The sequence below is a fragment of the Cordyceps javanica genome, chromosome 3 (genome assembly GCF_051103115.1).
Source record: "Cordyceps javanica chromosome 3, complete sequence".
Taxonomy (NCBI): domain Eukaryota; kingdom Fungi; phylum Ascomycota; class Sordariomycetes; order Hypocreales; family Cordycipitaceae; genus Cordyceps; species Cordyceps javanica.
In genome coordinates, this window is record NC_139297.1 from 3980605 (window position 1) to 4001937 (window position 21333).

The 21333-nt window shown below is 51.8% G+C and overlaps 8 protein-coding genes across 8 annotated transcripts; 4 read left to right on the forward strand and 4 right to left on the reverse strand.

The window, feature by feature from the left end:
* Positions 1-3703: 3703 nt before the first annotated feature.
* V2A60_005383 (uncharacterized protein) lies at positions 3704-4750 on the forward strand (the record flags this gene model as incomplete). Its single annotated transcript, XM_083256695.1, has 1 exon — positions 3704-4750. The coding sequence occupies one exon, from the start codon at positions 3704-3706 to the stop codon at positions 4748-4750; it is 1047 nt and encodes a 348-aa protein (XP_083112821.1).
* A 623-nt stretch (positions 4751-5373) lies between these two features.
* V2A60_005384 (PXA domain-containing protein) lies at positions 5374-8480 on the reverse strand (the record flags this gene model as incomplete). The annotated part of the gene is made up of 4 exons (XM_083256696.1): positions 5374-5779; positions 7097-7757; positions 7814-8286; positions 8332-8480. The coding sequence occupies 4 exons, from the start codon at positions 8478-8480 to the stop codon at positions 5374-5376; spliced, it is 1689 nt and encodes a 562-aa protein (XP_083112822.1).
* A 215-nt stretch (positions 8481-8695) lies between these two features.
* Positions 8696-10215, reverse strand: V2A60_005385 (zinc-finger of mitochondrial splicing suppressor 51-domain-containing protein; the record flags this gene model as incomplete). Its single annotated transcript, XM_083256697.1, has 3 exons — positions 8696-8723; positions 8781-9438; positions 9498-10215. 3 exons carry the CDS (start codon positions 10213-10215, stop codon positions 8696-8698), a joined length of 1404 nt encoding a protein of 467 aa, XP_083112823.1.
* Positions 10216-10820: 605 nt separating this feature from the next.
* V2A60_005386 (CPSF A subunit region-domain-containing protein) lies at positions 10821-14709 on the forward strand (the record flags this gene model as incomplete). Its single annotated transcript, XM_083256698.1, has 3 exons — positions 10821-11064; positions 11127-13206; positions 13395-14709. 3 exons carry the CDS (start codon positions 10821-10823, stop codon positions 14707-14709), a joined length of 3639 nt encoding a protein of 1212 aa, XP_083112824.1.
* A 230-nt stretch (positions 14710-14939) lies between these two features.
* V2A60_005387 (uncharacterized protein) lies at positions 14940-15419 on the reverse strand (the record flags this gene model as incomplete). Its single annotated transcript, XM_083256699.1, has 1 exon — positions 14940-15419. The coding sequence occupies one exon, from the start codon at positions 15417-15419 to the stop codon at positions 14940-14942; it is 480 nt and encodes a 159-aa protein (XP_083112825.1).
* A 1224-nt stretch (positions 15420-16643) lies between these two features.
* Positions 16644-17870, forward strand: V2A60_005388 (coiled-coil domain-containing protein 55-domain containing protein; the record flags this gene model as incomplete). The annotated part of the gene is made up of 1 exon (XM_083256700.1): positions 16644-17870. One exon carries the CDS (start codon positions 16644-16646, stop codon positions 17868-17870), a length of 1227 nt encoding a protein of 408 aa, XP_083112826.1.
* A 364-nt stretch (positions 17871-18234) lies between these two features.
* On the reverse strand, positions 18235-18567 carry V2A60_005389 (protein translocase subunit TIM13; the record flags this gene model as incomplete). The annotated part of the gene is made up of 2 exons (XM_083256701.1): positions 18235-18402; positions 18478-18567. The coding sequence occupies 2 exons, from the start codon at positions 18565-18567 to the stop codon at positions 18235-18237; spliced, it is 258 nt and encodes an 85-aa protein (XP_083112827.1).
* A 798-nt stretch (positions 18568-19365) lies between these two features.
* On the forward strand, positions 19366-20527 carry V2A60_005390 (concanavalin A-like lectin/glucanase domain-containing protein; the record flags this gene model as incomplete). The annotated part of the gene is made up of 4 exons (XM_083256702.1): positions 19366-19449; positions 19517-19540; positions 19615-19685; positions 19759-20527. The coding sequence occupies 4 exons, from the start codon at positions 19366-19368 to the stop codon at positions 20525-20527; spliced, it is 948 nt and encodes a 315-aa protein (XP_083112828.1).
* Between the last annotated feature and the right edge of the window lie 806 nt (positions 20528-21333).

Here is a 21333-nt window from a genome sequence, read left to right on the forward strand (position 1 = left end):
GGGACGGATGCACGTCGTATCTGCCCCAGGCCATGGCGACCTGCGCACGGAGGCTGCCCATGGGGCAGTCTGGAGCAAGTAATTACAGGCCCAGACGCATGTCCGCAAGGCCAAGCAAGGTACATCATGCGGTGTACCCTGCTAGTACCACGACAGCAAGGAGCACGTTTGGGGTGTACCCAGGCCTCCCTAAGTAGTCAGTAGGTTACAAGAAAGCCACTGCTGGCTTTGATACACTTCCCAAGGCTACGGTCTCACGAATGGTCAGGTCATTTCAAGGCATTCAAATGTTCTTCCTTAAACTATTTACTAATGTTGTCGTATCTTCCATGCGCCAGTATATGTGCAAGGCGAAAGGGGAGAGAACAGCTGCCGATAACGTTGCCCCCCATCGGCCTGGCAACCCGCTTTTCAACCAGCTCTCGATGAGATCTACTTTATCCATTGTCCTCGGACTTGCACTTGCTGCCTAATCCGTACAAAGTCCCTTTCTCTTGCGAGCATGGGGGCTGTCTCTGGCAACGAAAAATTTTCTACCCACCCGTTAGCCTTACAGCCGAAACTCTGATCCAAACCTCATTTCACTTATCATCCGGCATAACAGCTGCCGCATCATCGAAAAACTTGTGTGCCTGCCAAAGTTGACATGGCATCCAGTGTCCGTCATGTTCGCCTATCTACCAAGTAGACACGACGTGCCCTGTGTCCGCAAGCATAAGAATCGAGTCTCTGTTTACCATACAAAACTCCAAATGGTTTGTGACTTTTGTTTCTGAGCAGATACTTATATGACGGCTGCGCCCGCTGTGTGCTGCGGCTTCCACTAGCACCCAGGACCCTGTCAACACGGTCTCAGCCTCTCAGACGATTCGTCCAAGAGCGACCGCAACCTTGAGTACTCGTCATGCGAGTAGCTACCTTATGGCCTTTCTCATATCACCTCCCATGGGTATAATTGATGGCTTGCGTGCGCCCTGACCAGGCAAGCTACTGCAGGCAACACCGATCTGGGCGGGTTCTTCCTTTGCGTATCCTTTTTGCAGCCTTGTTCACCTGCATGCATGCACCAGGAACAAAGCGTAGCCCAGGGTCAGACGGCCCAAGGTCGCGGAAGCCGGAACACACGCCAGTAACCAGACACTTTGCCTTGATCCACTATACTCGCTCGAAGACTTCGACAAGACTCATCTGCAAGCAAGTGTGGGCTCTGCAAGACCTCACACAGTTCGTCTTCAAGACTCGGTACTCAGTAGTCAGTCAGTGGCGTGACATGAAAGCAGTCAAACTCTCCGTGCTCGGGGGCTGGGCACGTGGTCTCCGGTCTCTTCCAACATGGTTAGCAAAGCTGTCCTGCAAGCTGGTCAAGCAAGCAACAAGGCACGTCAAGCAACACCCAGCAATAGACTAACACCGGTTATTAACTCGAGGTTGACAAGTTGAGAGGGCCTGGACAGGAGGAGGGTGGACCCTCTGGAGAGGAGACAAGGTAGTCAATCCTGGTAGCCGCCCACTCACACCAGGCTAATTATTGCAACCTCCAGAGCCAGCTTTTGTCTACTGGTTGGCCTCCAACCGCCGACTTTACTACGCGTTAGCACATTACTGATCATGCTAATGTATATCCGTGGGTGGGGGTGTTGCATTGTGCCATCTGCCCTTCCAATAGCAACGGCGACTGTTTTGCCTGAGCTGCCAACACAGCAAATGAGATGCTACAGAGGCGCATGTGTATCCTTTCGAATGAGCTGCCGGCCTGGGTCTATTCCATTTTTGTACTCCGTACGGATTACCTGCGAAGCACCTGACCTCACCTGCTGGAGCGATGAGAAACTTTCTGGATAGGCCCTCGTCATCGTCAGCCAGACAGCACCAATACGAGTTTACGTCGCAACGGTTTCCCTGTCATGCTTGGGTGGTCCTCATTTGACAACCACCAACACATTTTACGGAATCTCAAACGCTATTTTTGTCCAGCTTGAGGGTCTTCCACACAGAAGAGACCGCTATTTCCCGAGAATCATTGGGGGCCAGCCTCGTCCAGCTATTCTGTTTGTGCTGCTCTTACAACTGGTCTTGACCGTTCAAGTTGGGGATGAACCACGACTTGTCAGTCCGGTCAAATTTTTCTTTTTTGGCCAGTCGATGTATGTGCCTGTACTGCGGGCGCTAGTATTTAGCCCGCTGCCGAACGAAAATCGCCTCCGGTATACTGGCATGGGGTGGTGTAGTGCAGCATCCGGTCTCTCCTTGCACCCCCCACCTCTCTATCTCGTCTCCGCCTCCCACACCATTTCCTGTCTGGGCTCCTCCCACGGTACTCTTTGAGCTTCTCCCAGGCCAGACCCCTGCATCTATCATCGTGGTGCACCCCGGAAGGGCTTGAGGCATATGGCTTAGGCCGGGGTCCCTCGTGCATGTACATCAGCAGCTGTCTGCTCTCCAACATGCGCCCGTTCCCTTCCTACAAGTATTCCCGTCACGCCTGTTCGTTGTATTCCATTCTACCTTGCAACTCTCTGATATTCATTCTGCCTGGCTCATCTACACTGCTAGGTCGCTAGCACTGGACTTGAGCGCCAGCTTGGTGTTGCTTCTTTCTGAGCCTGTCTTTCTGCGCGCTCCATCATTTCTCGCTCGACACCACTGTCCGTTAATAGTACGTTTTCGCATCTCGCGCATCCCTCGACTTTGCCGCCGACCAACAGAAAAGTATAAGATCTCTATCGCAATATAAGATATAGTGTAGGAGATCCGTGGCCAACAGCCCTCGTCATCGTTTGCCTTATTATTCACTCTTTCTCTCTTGTCCTTTTATACCGTTTCAGGACCATACTGTCCAGGCGCTGGCAAAATCCACGTTGCTTCAACCTGACCAAAGCTCTAAAAGCACGCCGATATAGAGAGGGACAGCTGGAGCAGAATCGAGGGTGCACGCTGCAGACGTTCTGAGCTGCGGAACCTCTTCTCCGACTTTGCGCATTTCCGAGCACTGCTCTGCTTTGTACCATACTCTTTCTGGTGGAACAATATTGATGATGTAAGAATACTCTTGATACTGTTCATTGGTCCTACGGATTGAGATTCGGCTCTGGTTTCGTCTCAATATGCTAACAGTGTCGACAGACAGTTGCATTCTCAACAAGCCTGAGCAAGCCAACAAATAACATGAAGTCGGAGACTAATCAGACGGACGAATTACCCGGCAACGATGCCATGATCAACTCGGCCACATATCCACAAGGCCCGTGGCACAACACAAGCCCCTACAGTCAAAGTCCCTACGCGAATAGTCCCCTGAACGAATATGGACATTTTTCAACCTACATGCCCCACGCGATGTCATCAGAGCCCCTGACGGGTATGCCTACGACTTTAGCCCATCCACAGATCGCGCATGCAGGACCTCTCGCTCACCAGCATCTGCCTATGTTGACGACAACAACATGGCCCAGTGAGCTGACGCATACTCAACCGAACGGCTATTCTATTTCGTCTAATACGGTAGCTCCCGTGACGATGCCTGCAATGAGCGTAGCAAAGCCTCCTGAGAAAACAAGGAAAACTTTGACCTTTGAACAGAAGAGGGATATGTGCTTGTACCACGAGCAGCATCCCAAAACGAGGCAGGCGGACATTGGGCAGGTATTCAGAGTGGAAAGAAGGTATGACTTCGTTGCGGTATTGAACTGAACCTGGATCTAACATGCTGGAATTCAGCACTGTGTCAAAAGTTCTGCGCAACAAGGAGATGTACCTCAAGGGCGAAATCGAAAAAGATCCCAACGGAAAACGCGCTAATGGGAAGAATCCTGATTTCGATCGCACCCTCGGCAACTATATTCGGAGACAGAGAGAACGCGGGATCCCAATGAGCGATTCAGATATCATGGATAGAGCGTATCAATATGCTCGTGGCAGCCCCAATCACCAGGCAATCCTGCACAGATTGACACCATCCTGGCTTAATAAGTTTAAGCAAAGATATTCGATCGATACGGTGGGGCTTATGAGACGGGCTTCTGAGCCTAGTATCCCAGAAAAGCTGTCGATATCCTCTCGCTTTCAGAGCATTTCACCCTCGTCGCCATCGGGACAGACTTCGCCACTATCTATAAGCCCGAGCGACGACGATTTACGGTCCCGTGGTGAGTATAGCTTCACCTACCGCCAGTTTGCATCCCATTCGGAGACTTCACTCACGGACAACGCCACGTCATCCTTTTCTTCGGAGCTCATCAGCCCTGTGGGTGCGTTCGGCTACTCTCCTGGCGGACACTCTTCGACGTTCCCCTTGGACCCGGAGTTTGAGTCTGAGCAGAAGCAGAGTGAGCACTTTCGACCGATGGATTTAGATTACACCAACCAATTACATTCCGGCGCTGCCGACCCAGTGCTGATGACGCCTCGTAACATCCCACCCGTGTGCAAACAAGAGTCCCCAGGTGCTGAAACGATGGCCTCCATTCCCAGCAGGCGTCTCGATGGAAAGGAATCAAACGGCGGTGCTGGAGTATCCCGGGCCGCGCCAAGTCCAGAGGATGCTCAGCGCGCGGCGACGACCTTGCTGAGCTATCTCCAAAACCTCGGCCAGTCTGGTCAGTTTGATCATGAGTATTCGGCGCTCATGCAGCTCACCAGGAAGCTCCATATACATCCGAACCAGTTTTCTCACCCTGATGTGAGAGGATTGACAAGCATCCTAGAAGGAGACGCCGACTTGATCACAACAAGCGGGGCTCACGGCAATTGAACGACCAGAGCATACTCAACGGGTGATGACAGCGACGGGTTCACCTTGTCTAGGTGCTTATACTTTCATTTCTTTGCCTCCATCAGGTCATGTTATTATTTTTTTATGTTATTCATCTCGTTTTGATTCTCTTTTTTTATGATTTTTCCCTTCACATGGCGTTCAGAGAAATTGATCCTCCGTATGCAGGTCCCCTTTGGGGGGTACATGGAGGCCACCAGCGATATGGTTGTATTTATCATTTTTTTTCTTGGCAGTTGATGGCGGAGAAAGGTCCAAAGACAATTCAAGACATCGAAGATTGAGAGGCAACTCTTTACAAGTCTGGCAACAGACCGTTCGGCGACGAACTTCTTGGACACGCAGGTTTTGCGCGGGGAGACTGGACTTTTCCCTTCCTACATCCACCATTATTTGGGCATCTTGCCGATTCTTCCTTTCCGTTTTAGTCAGTTATTTCTTTTGTCACAATGGCACCGAGCTGGCTCGATACCACGAGAAAAAAACGCCAGAAAAGTTTTCCAAGTGAAGATGCATCCCTATTACATGAGTGGGTATCATTATATATGTCTAAACTAGGAAAGCAGGCATGACCGAAATGTCACAAGAAATGCAGAAATTCATCAACCGAGTCTCTCCTCCCAGAGCTCGCCTACGCCTTTCTCGTTGAGCTCCGGCATAAGGCGAACTAGTATCAGCTCCAGAACGCTATACATCAGGTGCTTGTTGCAATACTCGTCATTCAAAACCATGAGCAGGCCTTCCATGCTATCCACCGTGTCACTGTCCTGCGCAGTAGAAAGGCCCGTCTTTCTTCCCAGATAGACCCTGGCAACACTGGTCGGCAACAGGTCTAGCAGGGCAGAGGCCGCTCTCTTGCGTAGCGCCGCGAATTCGTCGTCAGATGACGGAGGCGCAAGGGTCGACTGGCCGGGGGCGTTGTTGGGGAAGAGCACGCCCCGCAGGGTACGCAGTACACCGGGCAGGTGTGACACCGAGAACATTTGCTGAATGTAGTGCGAAAGTAGCCTTTTCCACAGAGGCAAGCCTCCCGTGTTAGTTGATATCACGCTTAGTTTCAGTCTTTTCTTTGTTTTGCCAAGTGTGAGTGGCTGGGAAGGGGCGAGAGGGGGGGGGGGGGGGGGCGATAATCAGAGAGTGTGTGTGCGTGCCTGCACGACAAATAGATGATGATCAAGTCGATAGCGTGGTGTGATTGAAGTCTGGTGCTTCTTGGAGTACTATGAGGTGTTGCCGTATCCGGGCAAGATGCAATGATTCCACATGCCGGAGTAATGACTGCCCGAGAGATTGTACTCTTTCAGGTGGCATGTCATCGTGTAATAGTCGTACAGCCTTGTCATGCGTTCCAGAGGCTCGTGCAGGGAGCAGATATCCTGCCCAGCACACGCGCGCATGTAGACTTCTTGCCCGACAATGCTGGCGTGCCTTGTACATGCGTGGGCAGCAGACTCCTAGCCGCAAGCAACCCATTTGAGACGAACCGATATGGGTCGCTCACAGCCACTGTCGCACTGTACATCACGTCCAACAACAGCGACATGTAACGATGACACCATCATCACTGCACGGCTGAGAGAGAGTGACCGCGAATATGAATAGAAAAGGCGACGAACGCTATAATAGTCGTGTCGCATCACTCTAGTCAAAGAAGTGCTCACTCAGGAGCTGGTGATGCAAAAGTCCCAGATACGTTGCATGAGCGGCGTAGACCCCTGTAAAGCTCGGCGCGTAAACTCGATGATTCCGATGCGTGGTTGGATGGTTCGTTGGGATGGGCCACTTGATTGATCAATCGTAGGGCCGGACACGACTTTTGTGCTGCAATTGGATAGTGGCGTTGAAACTAACAACATATTGCGAACTCCATCCAGAAAGCGCGCAAACTCGTTGCCTAGTTCTATTACCACACCATGGCGTCAAAGATGAATGGCTTTTACGTCGCAGCGAAGGAGCGTGGAAACCCAACGCACCAGGCTGCGTTGGGGTTTGGCCAGCGCCAGGGTCGGTCAGCTTCGGGTCGGCCCTCGTCAGGCGGGCCGACGCGGACCCTGGTCGTCCATATCTTGCTCCAGTATCCAGATCCCCCGACGTTGGTGGAAGGCGGGATATGAGCGAATATTGAAAGGTTCTTGAAGGCAGGAGAAAGGACGGTGATGGGTTGAGTAACGATCATGACAAGTTAAAACAGCGACTTACCGGTCAAGTGGGCTATTCAGGCCTACCAGCCTTCCTGGTCCATGGATAGCCTGATATTGAACAAACGAAAGAAAACCAGAAAGCCAGGGCATGCGAGAGTTTAACTGAATAAGGTTCCCCACGCACTGCCACACCTTGAAACCGAGAACTGGGATTTTGGAAGGCTTGTCATGGCCGTCATCGTCGTGTGAATTGCTGCTCGGTCCACTGTCTCTTGAGCTGCTTGAGAACGACACCGCCGCTTGACGGAGCGGTAGTGAGGATGAAGCAACAAGTGTTGTTATCAAAAGCCGGACAAATGAGAATATCGTCACCACAAAGTGGATCAGGGTCAGGAACATGGCTTGCGCCGACCACTTTATGCGCTCTTTCTTGCCCTTGGCCTTGACTGGGGCCGTTTGCCGGCCAGAGACCATTCTCTGCGTCACTCTTGTCTTCTTCTCCCCAAGAATTCTGGCCACAATACAAATGCTTTCATACAGGAGCCAGGGCTGCGATGCTTTGCCAGAAACGAGATTGCCCACAATCATCTCCGAAAAGATTTGACCGACAATAGCGGTCAGGCAGGGATTCTCCAAATCCTCCGTTGGCAATAGTATAGCAAGAACGGCTTGCACCAAAAGCTGACGGTACGCAGCTTCATTTTTCATCTGCTCCTCGACAGCCTGTTCATCGCCAGCCCGCGGCACAGGAGAGAGCTGAGGCAGTGGGCAAAGCGCATGGTAGACTTCCTGAGGGTTCACAGGTACTGGCTCTTGCGATATTGGATTCTGGCTTATTCTGTACGCTATCAATCGTCAGCGACAGATGCAGTTTTCCACCGTGTCATTCTATCATAGTTACCAGTCATATGTCTGTCCAGCAGGTCGGGTATCTCATCTAGTATCAAGCTCTCCATATCCAAAGTCCTGAAGCGCTGCTCCAGAGCCCTACTACAATGGGCAATTATCTGCAGGACCTCCGCGACAAATGTCTCATCGGGTGTAATCTTATTGTACCAAACCTGCACAGACTCGCGTATAACGATGGCGAGGAATGCATACAGCTGCAGGTCGACATCGTTTCGGCTCGTCAAGGAGGGAAGCAGCTCCTCGATCGGTGGAACCGCGTCACGGCCTTTCTCACTCAGTTTCTGGGAGCAGAGGACGCGACGGATGAGCATCAGCGTTGCCTTGTCTGATAACGGGTCCATAGATACTGCTTTCTCTGCCCGTCTTCCATCGCCAGCGGCTGCCGCACCTTCTCGCTGCTGTTGCGCCAAGGAGGGTCGAGTGCGCGGGGCGGCCAGCCTCGCCGGCGGCGCGGCCACGGAGGCGCTACTCATCGGAAGTCACGCTACTGCGATGACCTGAGCCGCATACCAATATCGGTCGATCAAGATGTCAGCGTCTTTTGGTATCGTCGCGAAGCGGGAGTCGTAGGTCGTGTCGATGAAGTTGGTGTCCCTTATGCTAGCTTCAGTGGATCGCCACAGCCGGCTGTAGTGGACTGGTGCCGCCAAAGAAGCCATGCTTTGGGAGAGTCCCCACAAGAGTCTGTTTGTACCAGTTGACTGATACTAGACACTTTAGTTGAACATCACTCGACTGTAGATTTACCAAATCAATCTTTAAGTATGTAATGTTTGGAGCTTGGTCTATTCTGCTAGTTGTTGTACATACAGTTACATGTTACTTTGTAAGATTACATGAGGTGATGGGGTAGCCTTACCGCGCCACGCTTACTCTACTCGTCCTTGGTTGTGGTCTCATATCTAAAGAAAATATGTTAGTAGATGCTGATAGAAGCGATGTATAGAGGAGAAACAAACCTCTTGCCACGGAATGCCCACACGCCCCAGTTGCCACAGGTGATATCCTGAGGGTCGGCGTCATTGAGATCCCATCGCAGACTTCTGAAGCTGTTCTCGCCAGGCTCAAGTAGGATATCAAATTCACCCCGAGACTTGTTTCTCACCCATGCCACGTCGCGATCGAGGTCCTGCTGCGTATAGCCAGTACTGATGATAGGCACCTTGGTCTCCAAAAGGAGAGGCAGGGTCTCCTCCCACTCGTGACTGCTAGCGGGGTGGCCAAGGCCGGGATGAAACAGAACGAAGCAATCAAAGTACGGATCGTATGGTGCGAAGTGACCAGTCTTGTGGATAGTGTGATAGTAGTCAACAATCGTGCTAATCTTCATCTTATACCAGACTCTATCCTCGACAATCGCGCCAAATGGATTGGAAGGTGTACGCTCGGGCAGAGGGAACTCGTCGTCACGATTAGCCATGCTTTCGGGACCAATCATTATTAGATGTAGTCGAGACTCGGGAAATAGATGAGCCAGCTGCACCCAGGTAGATCGAGGCAGGGAAGACTCCGCACGAGCCCCCAGAACGAAGACTCGGACAGGGGGGGGCTCCGGACGAAGTGTTTGAATCGTAGCTCCACGTCCAGAACGGCCGGGGTGAAGGTTATACCTCAGAGCTATTAGAATTAGCTACCACATCGAAGCGTGATGGATTATATTAGTAGGAAACACGCACCACTAAAACTCTTCAGGCCTTCAGTAGTGAGACGCCCGCCGCTTTGGATATTGTAGGGGCTAAGCTCATGTAGAACACTGCCGACTGTGATCGGGTAGGTCAAAAGGCGGGTGATTTGGCGCATGGCTCGATCCGAATCAACAGCATTGAACTCGCGAGTGTACATAAACGTGTCCCAGTTCGTCATGTTCACCGCAGCATCGTCAAGCTGGAGATCGGGCAAGTTGGCCTCGTGAAAGACTCTCCCGGAACGCAGATCGTGGTCATCCTCGTTGATTTGCCGCAGGGTGTCGCAGATCTTCAGATGCTCTTCATAATGGTCCATCCAGTGCTCTTTGCTGCAGTAGACAGGAACGCCACAGTCCGGGCATTCGAAGTCAACCTTTGCAGGAGCCATGTCACCCGTTTCAGGCTGCTCGCCCTCGGGAAGCGTCGAAATCTTCGTAGGCTTGTGGTCTGGGTGGGGGCAGTATGCATGTTGGCGCATGAATGCGGCGCGACGTCGAAATTCAGGCACCGGAGAGTCGGTAAAGGAGTGGAAGAGATCATCCTGTGAGAGCTTGACGGAAGTAGGCGTAGGAGGCTTGTCGGAGTTTGTGAAGCTGAACGATGGCGCAGACTGCGAGGAGTACTCCCTCACTACCGGCGTTGCCGCAGTTGCTACCTTCATCGCCTGTTTGTTCGAGGTAGTGGTTGTAGTTTTTGATAGGCTTGACATGGCCGCGAGCTGTCTAGCAGCACCTCCCTGAGCTAAACGCCCACGAAGGGCCGTAGAGCATTGGCCGCAGAGGCTCTGTGCCGCACGACGCAGAGACGGCTCCATACTTGTTGGTCTGACGCAAGACTGACCGGGCCCTGATGTGCTTGCGTTGTGAACGATTGACTTGTCAGGTGTTTTTACGCAGACTACTTGCTCGGGGACAGAGGTCTCGGCCCACTTCGGTACTCGATGACAGAGCATAAAATTTGAATTTCGCCTACTCATTTGTTTTTAATAATTAAAGATAGAACAGTTCAGTTTTAATTAAGTTATACCATATCATCTAATTTTTTTCTCTGTACCTATTTCGAACAACGCAACCACACAGAATTTGTCCGATAGACTTCTGAAAGTCACAGAGTAGGCACCACAAGGCGACCCACTCGGCCTGCCGCATTAACTTTCCTCCATCGCCATCGCCATTTCCAGCCCAAACATTTTTGAATAATTCTTGCGGAGGCTGTCCTACAGCATCTCACGACGAATGTAGAATCTCTGCGGCCAACGCCCACTCCCCTACCAAAGCTTAAGCCGCGCAGGCTCAATTGCGCCCAGAGAGGAACATGGCGACCACTTCCAACATGTTCCTTTACTCGCTGACGATTCAGCCGCCAACCAATGTCGTCCAAGCAGTTCTGGGGCAGTTTGCTGGCACAAAGGAGCAGCTCATCGTCACCGGCTCTGGCTCCCGGCTGACTCTTCTGCGTCCTGATCCAGCGCAAGGCAAGGTCATTCCCTTACTATCACATGATATTTTTGGAATCCTGCGTTCAATTGCGGTTTTTCGACTCGCTGGAAGCAACAAAGGTTAGTACTGGGCAACCACCATAACCTCTTGCCCCAGAGCACCATGGGCTAACAAGGCACAGATTATATTATCCTCGCTACAGACTCTGGTCGAATCACAATTCTGGAATATTTGCCCGCACCGAACCGTTTTAGCCGTCTCCATATGGAAACCTATGGCAAAACGGGCATTCGCAGAGTTGTACCCGGCGAGTACCTGGCATGCGATCCGAAGGGAAGAGCTTGCCTGGTATCTGCTATCGAGAAGAATAAGCTTGTGTATGTTCTCAACCGCAACTCACAAGCAGAACTCACAATTTCTTCTCCACTTGAAGCACATAAACCTGGCGTGCTAGTCATTGCCATGACCGCCCTCGACGTCGGCTATGCGAACCCTGTCTTTGCTGCCCTGGAGATTGAGTACACGGAGGTAGACCAAGACAGCACGGGGGAAGCACTGTCCGAGGTCGAGACTCAACTTGTATACTACGAACTGGACCTTGGACTGAACCACGTGGTGCGAAAATGGTCAGACCCAGTCGACCCGACCGCTTCTCTTCTCTTTCAAGTACCAGGGGGCAATGATGGCCCCAGTGGCGTTCTGGTCTGTGGTGAGGAGAATATCACATACCGCCATTCGAACCAAGATGCTTTACGAGTTCCAATCCCTCGGCGGCGAGGCGCCACCGAAGATCCTTCCCGAAAACGCAATATTGTGGCTGGCGTGATGCATAAGCTCAAAGGAAGTGCTGGTGCTTTCTTTTTCTTATTACAAACTGACGACGGTGATCTATTCAAGATCACAATTGATATGGTTGAGGATGAGGAAGGGGCTCCGACTGGCGAAGTTCAACGCATGAAGATCAAGTACTTCGACACCGTGCCAGTTACCACAAGCCTCTGCATTTTGAAGAGTGGTTTCTTATATGTTGCCAGTCAATTCGGTAACTATGCGTTCTACCAATTTGAGAAACTCGGTGATGATGATGAGGAGTTGGAGTTTTCGAGCGAGGACTTCCCTGTCGATCCGCTCGCTGCGTACGAACCTGTATACTTCTATCCCAGACCGGCGGAGAACCTGGCTCTCGTCGACAGCATTCCTGCCATGAACCCTTTACTTGATTGCAAGGTAGCCAATCTCACGGGAGAGGATGCTCCTCAGATTTATACTATTTGCGGTAACGGCGCTCGAAGCACATTCCGAACTCTCAAGCATGGGTTGGAAGTTAATGAAATTGTCGCATCTGAGCTTCCCGGTGTTCCTTCCGCGGTTTGGACCCTCAAGCTGAATAGCGATGAGCAGTACGATGCCTACATTGTTCTGTCCTTTACCAACGGCACACTTGTGCTCAGCATTGGCGAGACCGTCGAGGAAGTCAGTGACTCGGGCTTCCTAACCAGTGTTCCCACTATTGCAGCCCAACTACTCGGAGCAAACGGTCTCATTCAGGTGCACCCCAGGGGAATTCGGCATATTCGCAACGGAAACGTCAACGAGTGGTCAGCCCCTCAGCACAGATCCATCGTCGCAGCATCGACAAACGCACACCAAGTAGCCATTGCCCTTAGCTCTGGCGAAATCGTCTACTTCGAGATGGACTCCGACGGATCTCTCGCCGAATACGACGAGAAGAAGGAGATGTTCGGTACCGTCACTGCCCTCAGCCTTGGCGAGGTCCCCGAAGGTCGTGTTCGCAGCTCCTTCCTTGCCGTCGGCTGTGACGATGCTACCGTCCGTATATTAAGTCTTGACCCAGAGACAACCCTAGAGAATAAGTCAGTCCAAGCGCTGACTGCTGCACCAACATCTCTGGCCATCATTCCTATGGATGACTCATCATCTGGCGGGTCAACACTTTACTTGCACATCGGTCTTCACTCTGGTGTCTATCTTCGTACCGTCCTCGACGAGATTACTGGAGAACTGACTGATACGCGGCAAAAATTCTTAGGGCCTAAGCCAGTTCGACTATTCCAGGTTACTGTCGGCGGCCGAACATGCGTTCTAGGACTAAGCTCCCGTCCTTGGCTTGGATATGCCGATCCTATCACAAACAGCTTTGAGATCACCCCGTTGAGCTACGTTGACCTTGAATGGGGCTGGAACTTCAGCAGCGAACAGTGCGAAGATGGTGTGGTCGGTATCCAAGGGCAGTCTTTGAGGTAAGATAGCAGATGTCGCTCTTTCATTTTCTTTCCAAATGTGCTGCATGATGAGACTTTAAGGATCCCAAGCCACTGGCGATGAGGTTTACGCATTTTATTCCAATTGTTCCTACTGATCTGCACTTCACTTTCTTGCTTAAAACCGCAAACGAGACTCTCGCTGGACAATGCTAACGAGTTAACAGAATCTTCTCCATTGACCGTCTGGGAGAGACTTTGATTCAGAATTCGATCCCACTAACATACACGCCGAAGACGTTTGTCAAGCACCCAGACGAGCCCCTCTTCTATACAATAGAAGCAGACAATCACACGCTCCCCCCAGATCTGCAGGCCAAGCTGTTGGCCGACCCTGCCGCCGTCAATGGCGACGCCAGGGTACTACCACCTGAAGGATTTGGTCATCCTAGAGGCAACCGTCGCTGGGCATCTTGCATCAGCGTAGTTGACCCAGTGTCGGACGAATCAGGTGTGCTGCAAAGAGTTGATTTTGAAAATAATGAGGCTGCCGTGAGTGCGGCTGTTGTTAGCTTTGCAAGCCAAGACAATGAAAGTTTCTTGGTCGTGGGCACCGGGAAGGATATGGTGATCAACCCGCGAAGCTCGTCAGAGGCGTTTATATACATATATCGCTTCCAAGACGCGGGCCGCGAGCTTGAATTCATTCACAAGACTAAGATCGAAGAACCAGCAATGGCTTTGTTGCCTTTTCAGGGCAAATTGTTAGCAGGTATCGGCAAAACATTGCGTATGTACGACTTGGGTATGCGCCAGCTACTTCGCAAAGCTCAGGCCGAAGTCGTACCACAACAAATCGTGTCGCTCAATACTCAAGGAAGCCGCATTGTGGTTAGCGATGTTCAGCAGGGCGTGACACTTGTTGTCTACAAACCTGCTTCGAATAAGCTCATTCCATTTGTCGATGACAGCATTGCTCGATGGAGCACATGCACAACCATGGTGGACTACGAATCAGTTGCAGGCGGTGACAAATTCGGTAATATGTTTATTGTTCGGAGCCCCGCAAAAGCCAGCGAGGAGGCGGATGAAGATCAGGCTGGTTTGCATCTGGTCAATGCTCGTGACTACCTACATGGTACACAGCATCGTCTGGAGCTGATGTGTCATTTCTTTACGCAAGACATCTTGACCAGCATCAACAAGACCAGTTTGGTAGTCGGAGGGCAAGATGTCCTGCTTTGGAGCGGTATAATGGGAACTATTGGGGTCTTCATCCCTTTCGTGAGCCGTGAAGACGCCGACTTTTTCCAGAGCCTGGAGCAGCACCTCCGCACAGAGGATGCGCCTCTTGCTGGCCGAGATCATCTCATGTATCGCAGCTACTATGCGCCAGTGAAGGGAGTGATAGATGGAGATCTGTGCGAACGATTCGCCATCCTGCCGAATGACAAGAAGCAACTGATTGCAGGAGAACTAGACCGCTCCGTCCGCGAAATTGAGCGAAAGATTTCTGATATCCGTGCGAGATCGGCTTTTTGATGATGGCTATTTTATCAGCGAGTCCTATGTACATAGTTTAACGAGGGTGAATATTTGGAAAGGAGGAATATTGACGGCGTTTTCGTGCACGGCGATCAAAATACCACAGATCAGGGTAATTGCTGGCAAAGCATATTGGAATTTTAAATACGGTGCAAATAATAAATTAAACGAGACGATATATGTCTATATATATCTTGCAACATTCTGCTTAGGAATATGTTGTACTGTCATGATTTCCTACTGCTGAAGTACCACGGCCTGGAACTTGCTTTATTTCTATTATTGTCACGCTGTGCCTGCTCCCAAGCCTCGTCAGTGAAATAATTGTCAATGGCGCGCTCGAGATTGTAGCCCGCTTGCTCGAGGTACAACTGGGCCACGCCGTAGTCGACCAGCTTGCACGACGTCATGAGTCGCCGGATCTTACTCTTGCGCAGCTCCTCAGCCTCACCCTCGACGGGCCGCGGGGAGAGGCTGACGCCGCCCTTGTAGAAGTTGCCTGGGATTAATACAGTTTTCCGCGCTAGTAGCAGGTGGTCGCTGTTGATGTTATTGGCGCGGCGCAGGGCGTCCTGTGGTACACCATACCGCAGCGACAGCGAGAGGATACTATCATGCTCGTGGTTGAGAAAGTGTAGCGTGTCGTCGGCGACTGCTTTCTCGTCGTCGGCGGCGTGGCATGCCTTGTGAGGTGGTGGGTCGTACATAGCTGGCGAGGAGGGGACCGGTTGGCGTTGGCGTTGGGCGTTTGTTTGTGATAGCTGGTATGTAGGAGGCGCTTTGAGGCCTTGTGGTAGTGCGCTGGGCTCACTGGATATTTGACAGTAGGGACAGTAGGCTGCAAAACGGGCGTTGTTCTAAAGACCCTTACCGTCAGTTCATGAGACTACCGAGTGCTTGTCAAAGAGACGTCGGCAATACGCACCACAATGCAGTCACCGCATATGATCCTACCGCAACAAGGGACCCTGCGCTGGTCTGGCGGCGGTTTCTCAGAAAGCTGCTCCCCGCCGCTAGGGGATAATATCGTTGCACATGTACTGCACATCTCCATGTCCAAGGTCATGTGCATATGAGGTGGCGAGTAGCTGACGGCAGACAGGAGCAAGATTATGGATGAACCTTAATACACAGTAATATAGTAGGGTTCGAGTGTGTGTATGTATGAGGAGTGACAGCTGAGCTGCTCGATGTCGTGCTGGTTTACAGGTTGATAGATGTAGGAGATGCAAAATCACTGAGGACAACGCAATAGCCCGGATGGCGGCCGATCTCCATCGTGTTAGTTGCCGATGGCGCGGGGCAAAAAGCTGACTGATCCGAGTCATATGGTCGACGCTGCCTTTGCACCCTTTGGCGAACATGATAGCAGACCAAGGTCGGTCAAGTCTATCGTCAGCCTGAAGTTCCATGCTTTCAAACTGAAATATCCTCATGTTGTAGTTGCGTGTACGGCCAAACCGTAGCCATATGCGGGCTGTAACCTATTTCTGTGCGGCCGCTACTTGGGTGCTCATGGCGCACGTTCGGCAGATTGTGCATATTTGAACAATAGCAAAGAAGACTAGAGCATGTCGTAAATTCTAATAGTATTTATATAGTTTATATGCCACTAAATGGCCTCCGTGATGTCGATAATGTGTGAATGACGGCATGTGCTTTATTAGGTGCCGCCAGTCTAGGTGGCGAGCTCCACCCTCGATACCTCGAAGTACTTGCGAAGTAATGCGGGCTACCCTTTGGAAAACACCTATTATTTACCTAGACCCGAATTCCTCAACGACCACGCGAGAGCTTCCCGGAACTCGTCACGGCGGCAGCCTGGTGATTGAGCCTTCGAACTTATTTATATCGATTCCCCTCAAGATTCATACAGCTTGGGAGAAAATACAATACTTGCAGTCGTTCTACGCACTGCAAGCAGATCGACAATGAGCAAACCACTCGCCTTCGGGCTGAGCCTCAAAAAGCCCGGAGTCTCCAAGTCCGCTACACCACACCGCAAGCCCATGTTTGGAGGTGACGACTCAGACTCCGATACAAACGATGGGGATCTCAGCACCAAAGCTCAAGCGATTGGCGGCGACCTGAGCGACGATTTCGGCGACTCGCGACTGCAACACGACTCTGCCCCGCGCAAGTCCAAATCGAAACCCGGTCTCGCCGCCAACGGCCCGCCGCCGAAGCTCAATGCTAAATCACAATCCAATGCAATGTTTGGCGATCTGTCGAGCTCCCTCGCATCGCGCAAAAATGCCGTGGCCGCGGCCGAGGTGGACGCCAGCGTTTATGAATACGATAACGTATACGATTCTTTCAAAGCCAAGAAGCAGACGACAAAAGAAGACGTCGAAAAGAAGCCGAAATATATGAAGAATCTAATACAGGCAGCCGACGTGCGGAAGCGCGATCTGCTGATTGCCGAGGAGAAGAAGATTGCGCGGGAGCGCGAAGCTGAAGGCGACGAGTTTGCCGACAAGGAAAAATTCGTGACGGCAGCATATAAAAAGCAACAGGAGGAGAACAGACGCATAGAAGAAGAAGAGAAGAAGAAAGAAGAGGAGGAAGCCCAGAAGAATAAGGCGGGTGGCATGTCCGCGTTTTACCGCCAGCTGCTAGACAAAGACGAGCAGCGCCACGCCGAGTCCGTCAAGGCGGCAGAGGAGATGGCCAAGAATTTCGGAACCAAGGTCGCAGATGAGCAGGATGCAGAGGAAGATGACGACGACAAGGCGCAAGCGGCGCGTGCGAGAGCCATGAACGAAAAGGGAGCTTCAGTCGACGTGAATGAAGACGGGCAGGTGGTAGACAAGAGACAGCTGCTCCGTGGCGGACTGAACTTGGATCCCAAGAAAAGAGTGGCCGTCCAAGGGCAACGGCAGCATAGGCCGGCCGAGGGCGAGCGCAAGGATAACCACGTGCCAGGCCAGGCCAGCAGACGGCAAGCCATGCGGGAACGCCAGTCGCGGATGATGGAGGAGCAGCTGGAACAGTCGATGAAGCGCGCATACGACGAAGAAGAGACTAGGAAGCAGGAGCTGGAGCGGGCATCTAAGAGCCGCAAGACGGAGGGCGAAATCTCGAGCGCCAAGGAGAGATACTTGGCCAGAAAACGTGCCGCGGAGGAAGCTAAAGTAGCGGGCACTCCTGTGCCATGAAGGCATTTACAGTTCATACACGAAAAGCATATATACCAATTTATACCCTTGAGGCGGCGCATTTTCTTCCTGACAAGCCTCTTCTTTGTTGAGGAAAAATTGTAATTCCATCTGAGCTTCAGGCGGCAGCTCGAATCTATAGGCGCATATATATCCCGGGAAAATGGCTCAAAGGAGCTGCATCGTGTATTATACAGGCCGCTTCTCTTGTCAGCGGCAACAACAGTAGCCCATTATGGTATCCAATTCTCGAGTTTCCATTCTAAGCTCGACAGGTAAAGCCCTGCATGCGTTTCTTGTTGTTCGTGATTATCGTCCGATCCTTCTAATGGTACAAATCGCTCTTGCTCGGCGGCAGCTTTCGTTACAGGCTGCCCTGCTCTCGGCGGACGCGGGTGATGAAGGCCGCGTTGACCTGGTTCCAGGCGGCCATGTACTTTTCCATGCAGGAGGTGACACAAGACTCGTCGCTCTTGGACAAGGAGCCGCCGGGCTTGGCAATGCACTTTTCGAAGCAGTTTATCTGGACGTTCTGTGGTTGCGGTCAGTGCCCGGGAGTTTCGAACGGCCTGTCCGTACCAGGCAAAGGAAAATCAATGCGACGCACCTCAATCAGAGTACGGGCATTAGCAAGATTGGATTCTTCGAGAACCTGCTTCATAACAGCCTTCTTCACGGTTTCAGAGTCTGCCGACATTGTTGCGAGGTTGTAAATGTGACCGAATTACTCAAATGAATGTGTGAAGGTCAAGGCGGACATGGTAGACGGCTTAACGAAGCTTGCGACCAGGAAGCCGTGGAAAAAAAAGTGTGGCGTCTATTGTGGCTAGTGTAAGTGTGGCGCAAGGCTGGCATATGGTTAGTAAGGACGGATAAAGAGGACAGCTGTATCCGTACTGAGTACTTATTAGGCGACTGGTATGAACAGAACCCAAAAATGTACATGCTCTTTTTTTATTTGTAGTAGTGGCAGCTATCTTAAAATACTCGTACATTCTCGCGTGCCAGGGTTGGCTGCGCAATGTAACAAGCTTTAAGTACGTAAGCAATACCATATAGATTCTTCAGAAAATAGAGACTCTAAGAAATAGTATAATACCTCTTTTTAAAAGGATTTTCTCTACTCTGTTACACATTATTATATGTATTATATACCTCATCAAGCGGTATTCTTACTGTACTCAGTACAAGCCCCATCTGTCGGCAAAATCGCGGGGAAACCCAGCTCGGACAGGTCAACCTGGTGGATCTGGGACAGATCTCCGACCTTGAGCTGTAGCTCAGGTAGGGGCTGTACCATTCTCGACCACACTTCAACCACCACACTCTTTTTCTTCCAACGCCAGCAAGAGCTGCCCGGACCTACCCAAGGTTGCGGACGAACGAAAACCAATCGCAGAATACTACTGTGACTTCGAACAGGAGAATTCAATCGAAACAGTTGTGCAACGCGGTTGGACATCTTGCACTGGCAACTTATAGACCGCCCCCAACCATGTGGTACTCTTCAGTCGCGGCCGTGCTTGTCGGAGCCCTGGCATGGGGTGTCCAGGCTCAGGATGACATGCGACGCATATCGGTTCGTGATGCGATGCGAGTATATATCGGAAATTGGCGGGAAATTACTAACTTGGTATCGTTTACAGCTCCGAACACATACACTCGAGCAGGTCGGTCACCGTGAAGGATATGGAAGCACGTGATGATACGATACGGCAGGATGCTAACAGGTAATGGGGTGCAGCCTTATCTCGACTCGGATATGCAGAGTCGATGGTTCGACTTTGGCGGCGACACAATTGTGCGCACCGACTCGTACGTCTTACAGCTGGCCTGCTCCTTGGCCCGCCACGGACGATTTCACATGTGCTAACAGGACACCTTTTAGCTACGTGCGCCTCACCTCGGACCGTCCCTCCCAAAGTGGATGGCTCTTCTCGCGTGTCCCGCTGACGGCGACGAACTGGGAGGTCGAGGTCGAGTTCAAGATTTCGGGCAAGAACCAATTGTTTGGCGACGGCTTCGCTATGTGGGTGACGCGCCAGCGCGGCGAAATGGGGACCGTTTTTGGCAGCACCGACAAGTTTGATGGTCTGGGCGTGTTTGTGGACACGTACAAGAACAACCGCCCCGGTGTGGTCTTTCCCTACGTCATGGCGATGCACAGCGATGGCAGCAAGTTTTACGACAAGAACAACGACGGCAAGGACGCGGAGCTGGCGGGCTGCTCGGCGCGAGGCATCCGACACGCATCGGTGCCGACCAAACTGCGGCTGACGTACTTTCAAGATAAGTACCTGCGACTGGAGCTGCAGTACAAGAACGAGGACGAGTGGCAGACGTGCTTCGACGTGAACAACCCACCGCAGCTGCCCAACATTGCGTACCTAGGTTTCAGCGCCGAGACAGGCGAACTCAGCGACAACCATGACATTGTCTCGGTCAAGACGTACAACTTGTACGCCAACCCCGGCTCGTCGTCGCCACAAAATAACGCCAACAACAACCGCGGCGGCCACAACTCGTTCACCTCGCCGCAGAGCGGCGGCTCGTGGACCTGGTTCTTCACCAAGGTCATATTGTTCTTCATTGCCGTTGGCGGTGCATATGTCGGCTTCACCGCCTACCGTGCCAAATACCGCAGCCATCGCTTCTAAGGCAAGGAAACGGCTGCTGCGTGTGAGTGTGGTAGGAAGCCGATGGGTCCAAGTAGATTGTCTTTCTTTTTGTTCTGTCGCTGACATTGTCGGAGCCTGGGAGGAGAGCCAAAAGCGAACAGTTTGTCAAATGCTATTGTGACATTTTGCATTTTGTAGGAAGGGTACATTGTGCCCAGTATAGTGGGTGTTCGGAGAGTGATCTTGAGGGGTGCTATACCTAGGCAGCGTAACAGAGTGAACATATACGGATAATTCAGCTGCGCGTTCTAGAAGACATGCCAACCGAGCATTTCCACGGTTGGCAGCAGGCTGTGCATGCTTCTGTTTTCAGTGCCAAGAAGGCTGCTGGATGGTATGCCCGGTATTTGACGGGATGGCCTTGCTATCGCCGGAAGGGGAAGGGCTCGTACAGACTTGGGTTTATAGCACGCCCAAGGACCCTCGGCTCAGCCATCAGCAGCGCATGGCATACAACACGCGAGTTTGAAGGGATCCATGGTACATCTGATGTCGAGGTGCCCGCTGAGCTCTTTGTTGACTCGGAACAATTGCTGCATCCCGACAGCGGCCAGCTTTACATGAAGGGTAAGGTGCAGGTTGACGCGCAGCCATGCAGTGGCTTGGTCATTGACACTGGTAGTAATTGGCCCAGTTTTCACTCATGAATGGGGTGCTGATAAGTCGCCCTTTTCGTTTTCCCCTTTACAAATGACTACTCAGTACTGGTAGCATGCGGTCTGCTGGACACGGATGAGGCGCTTATAATACATGGCGTGGGCAACCCCACCATGGCATGTTCCAAG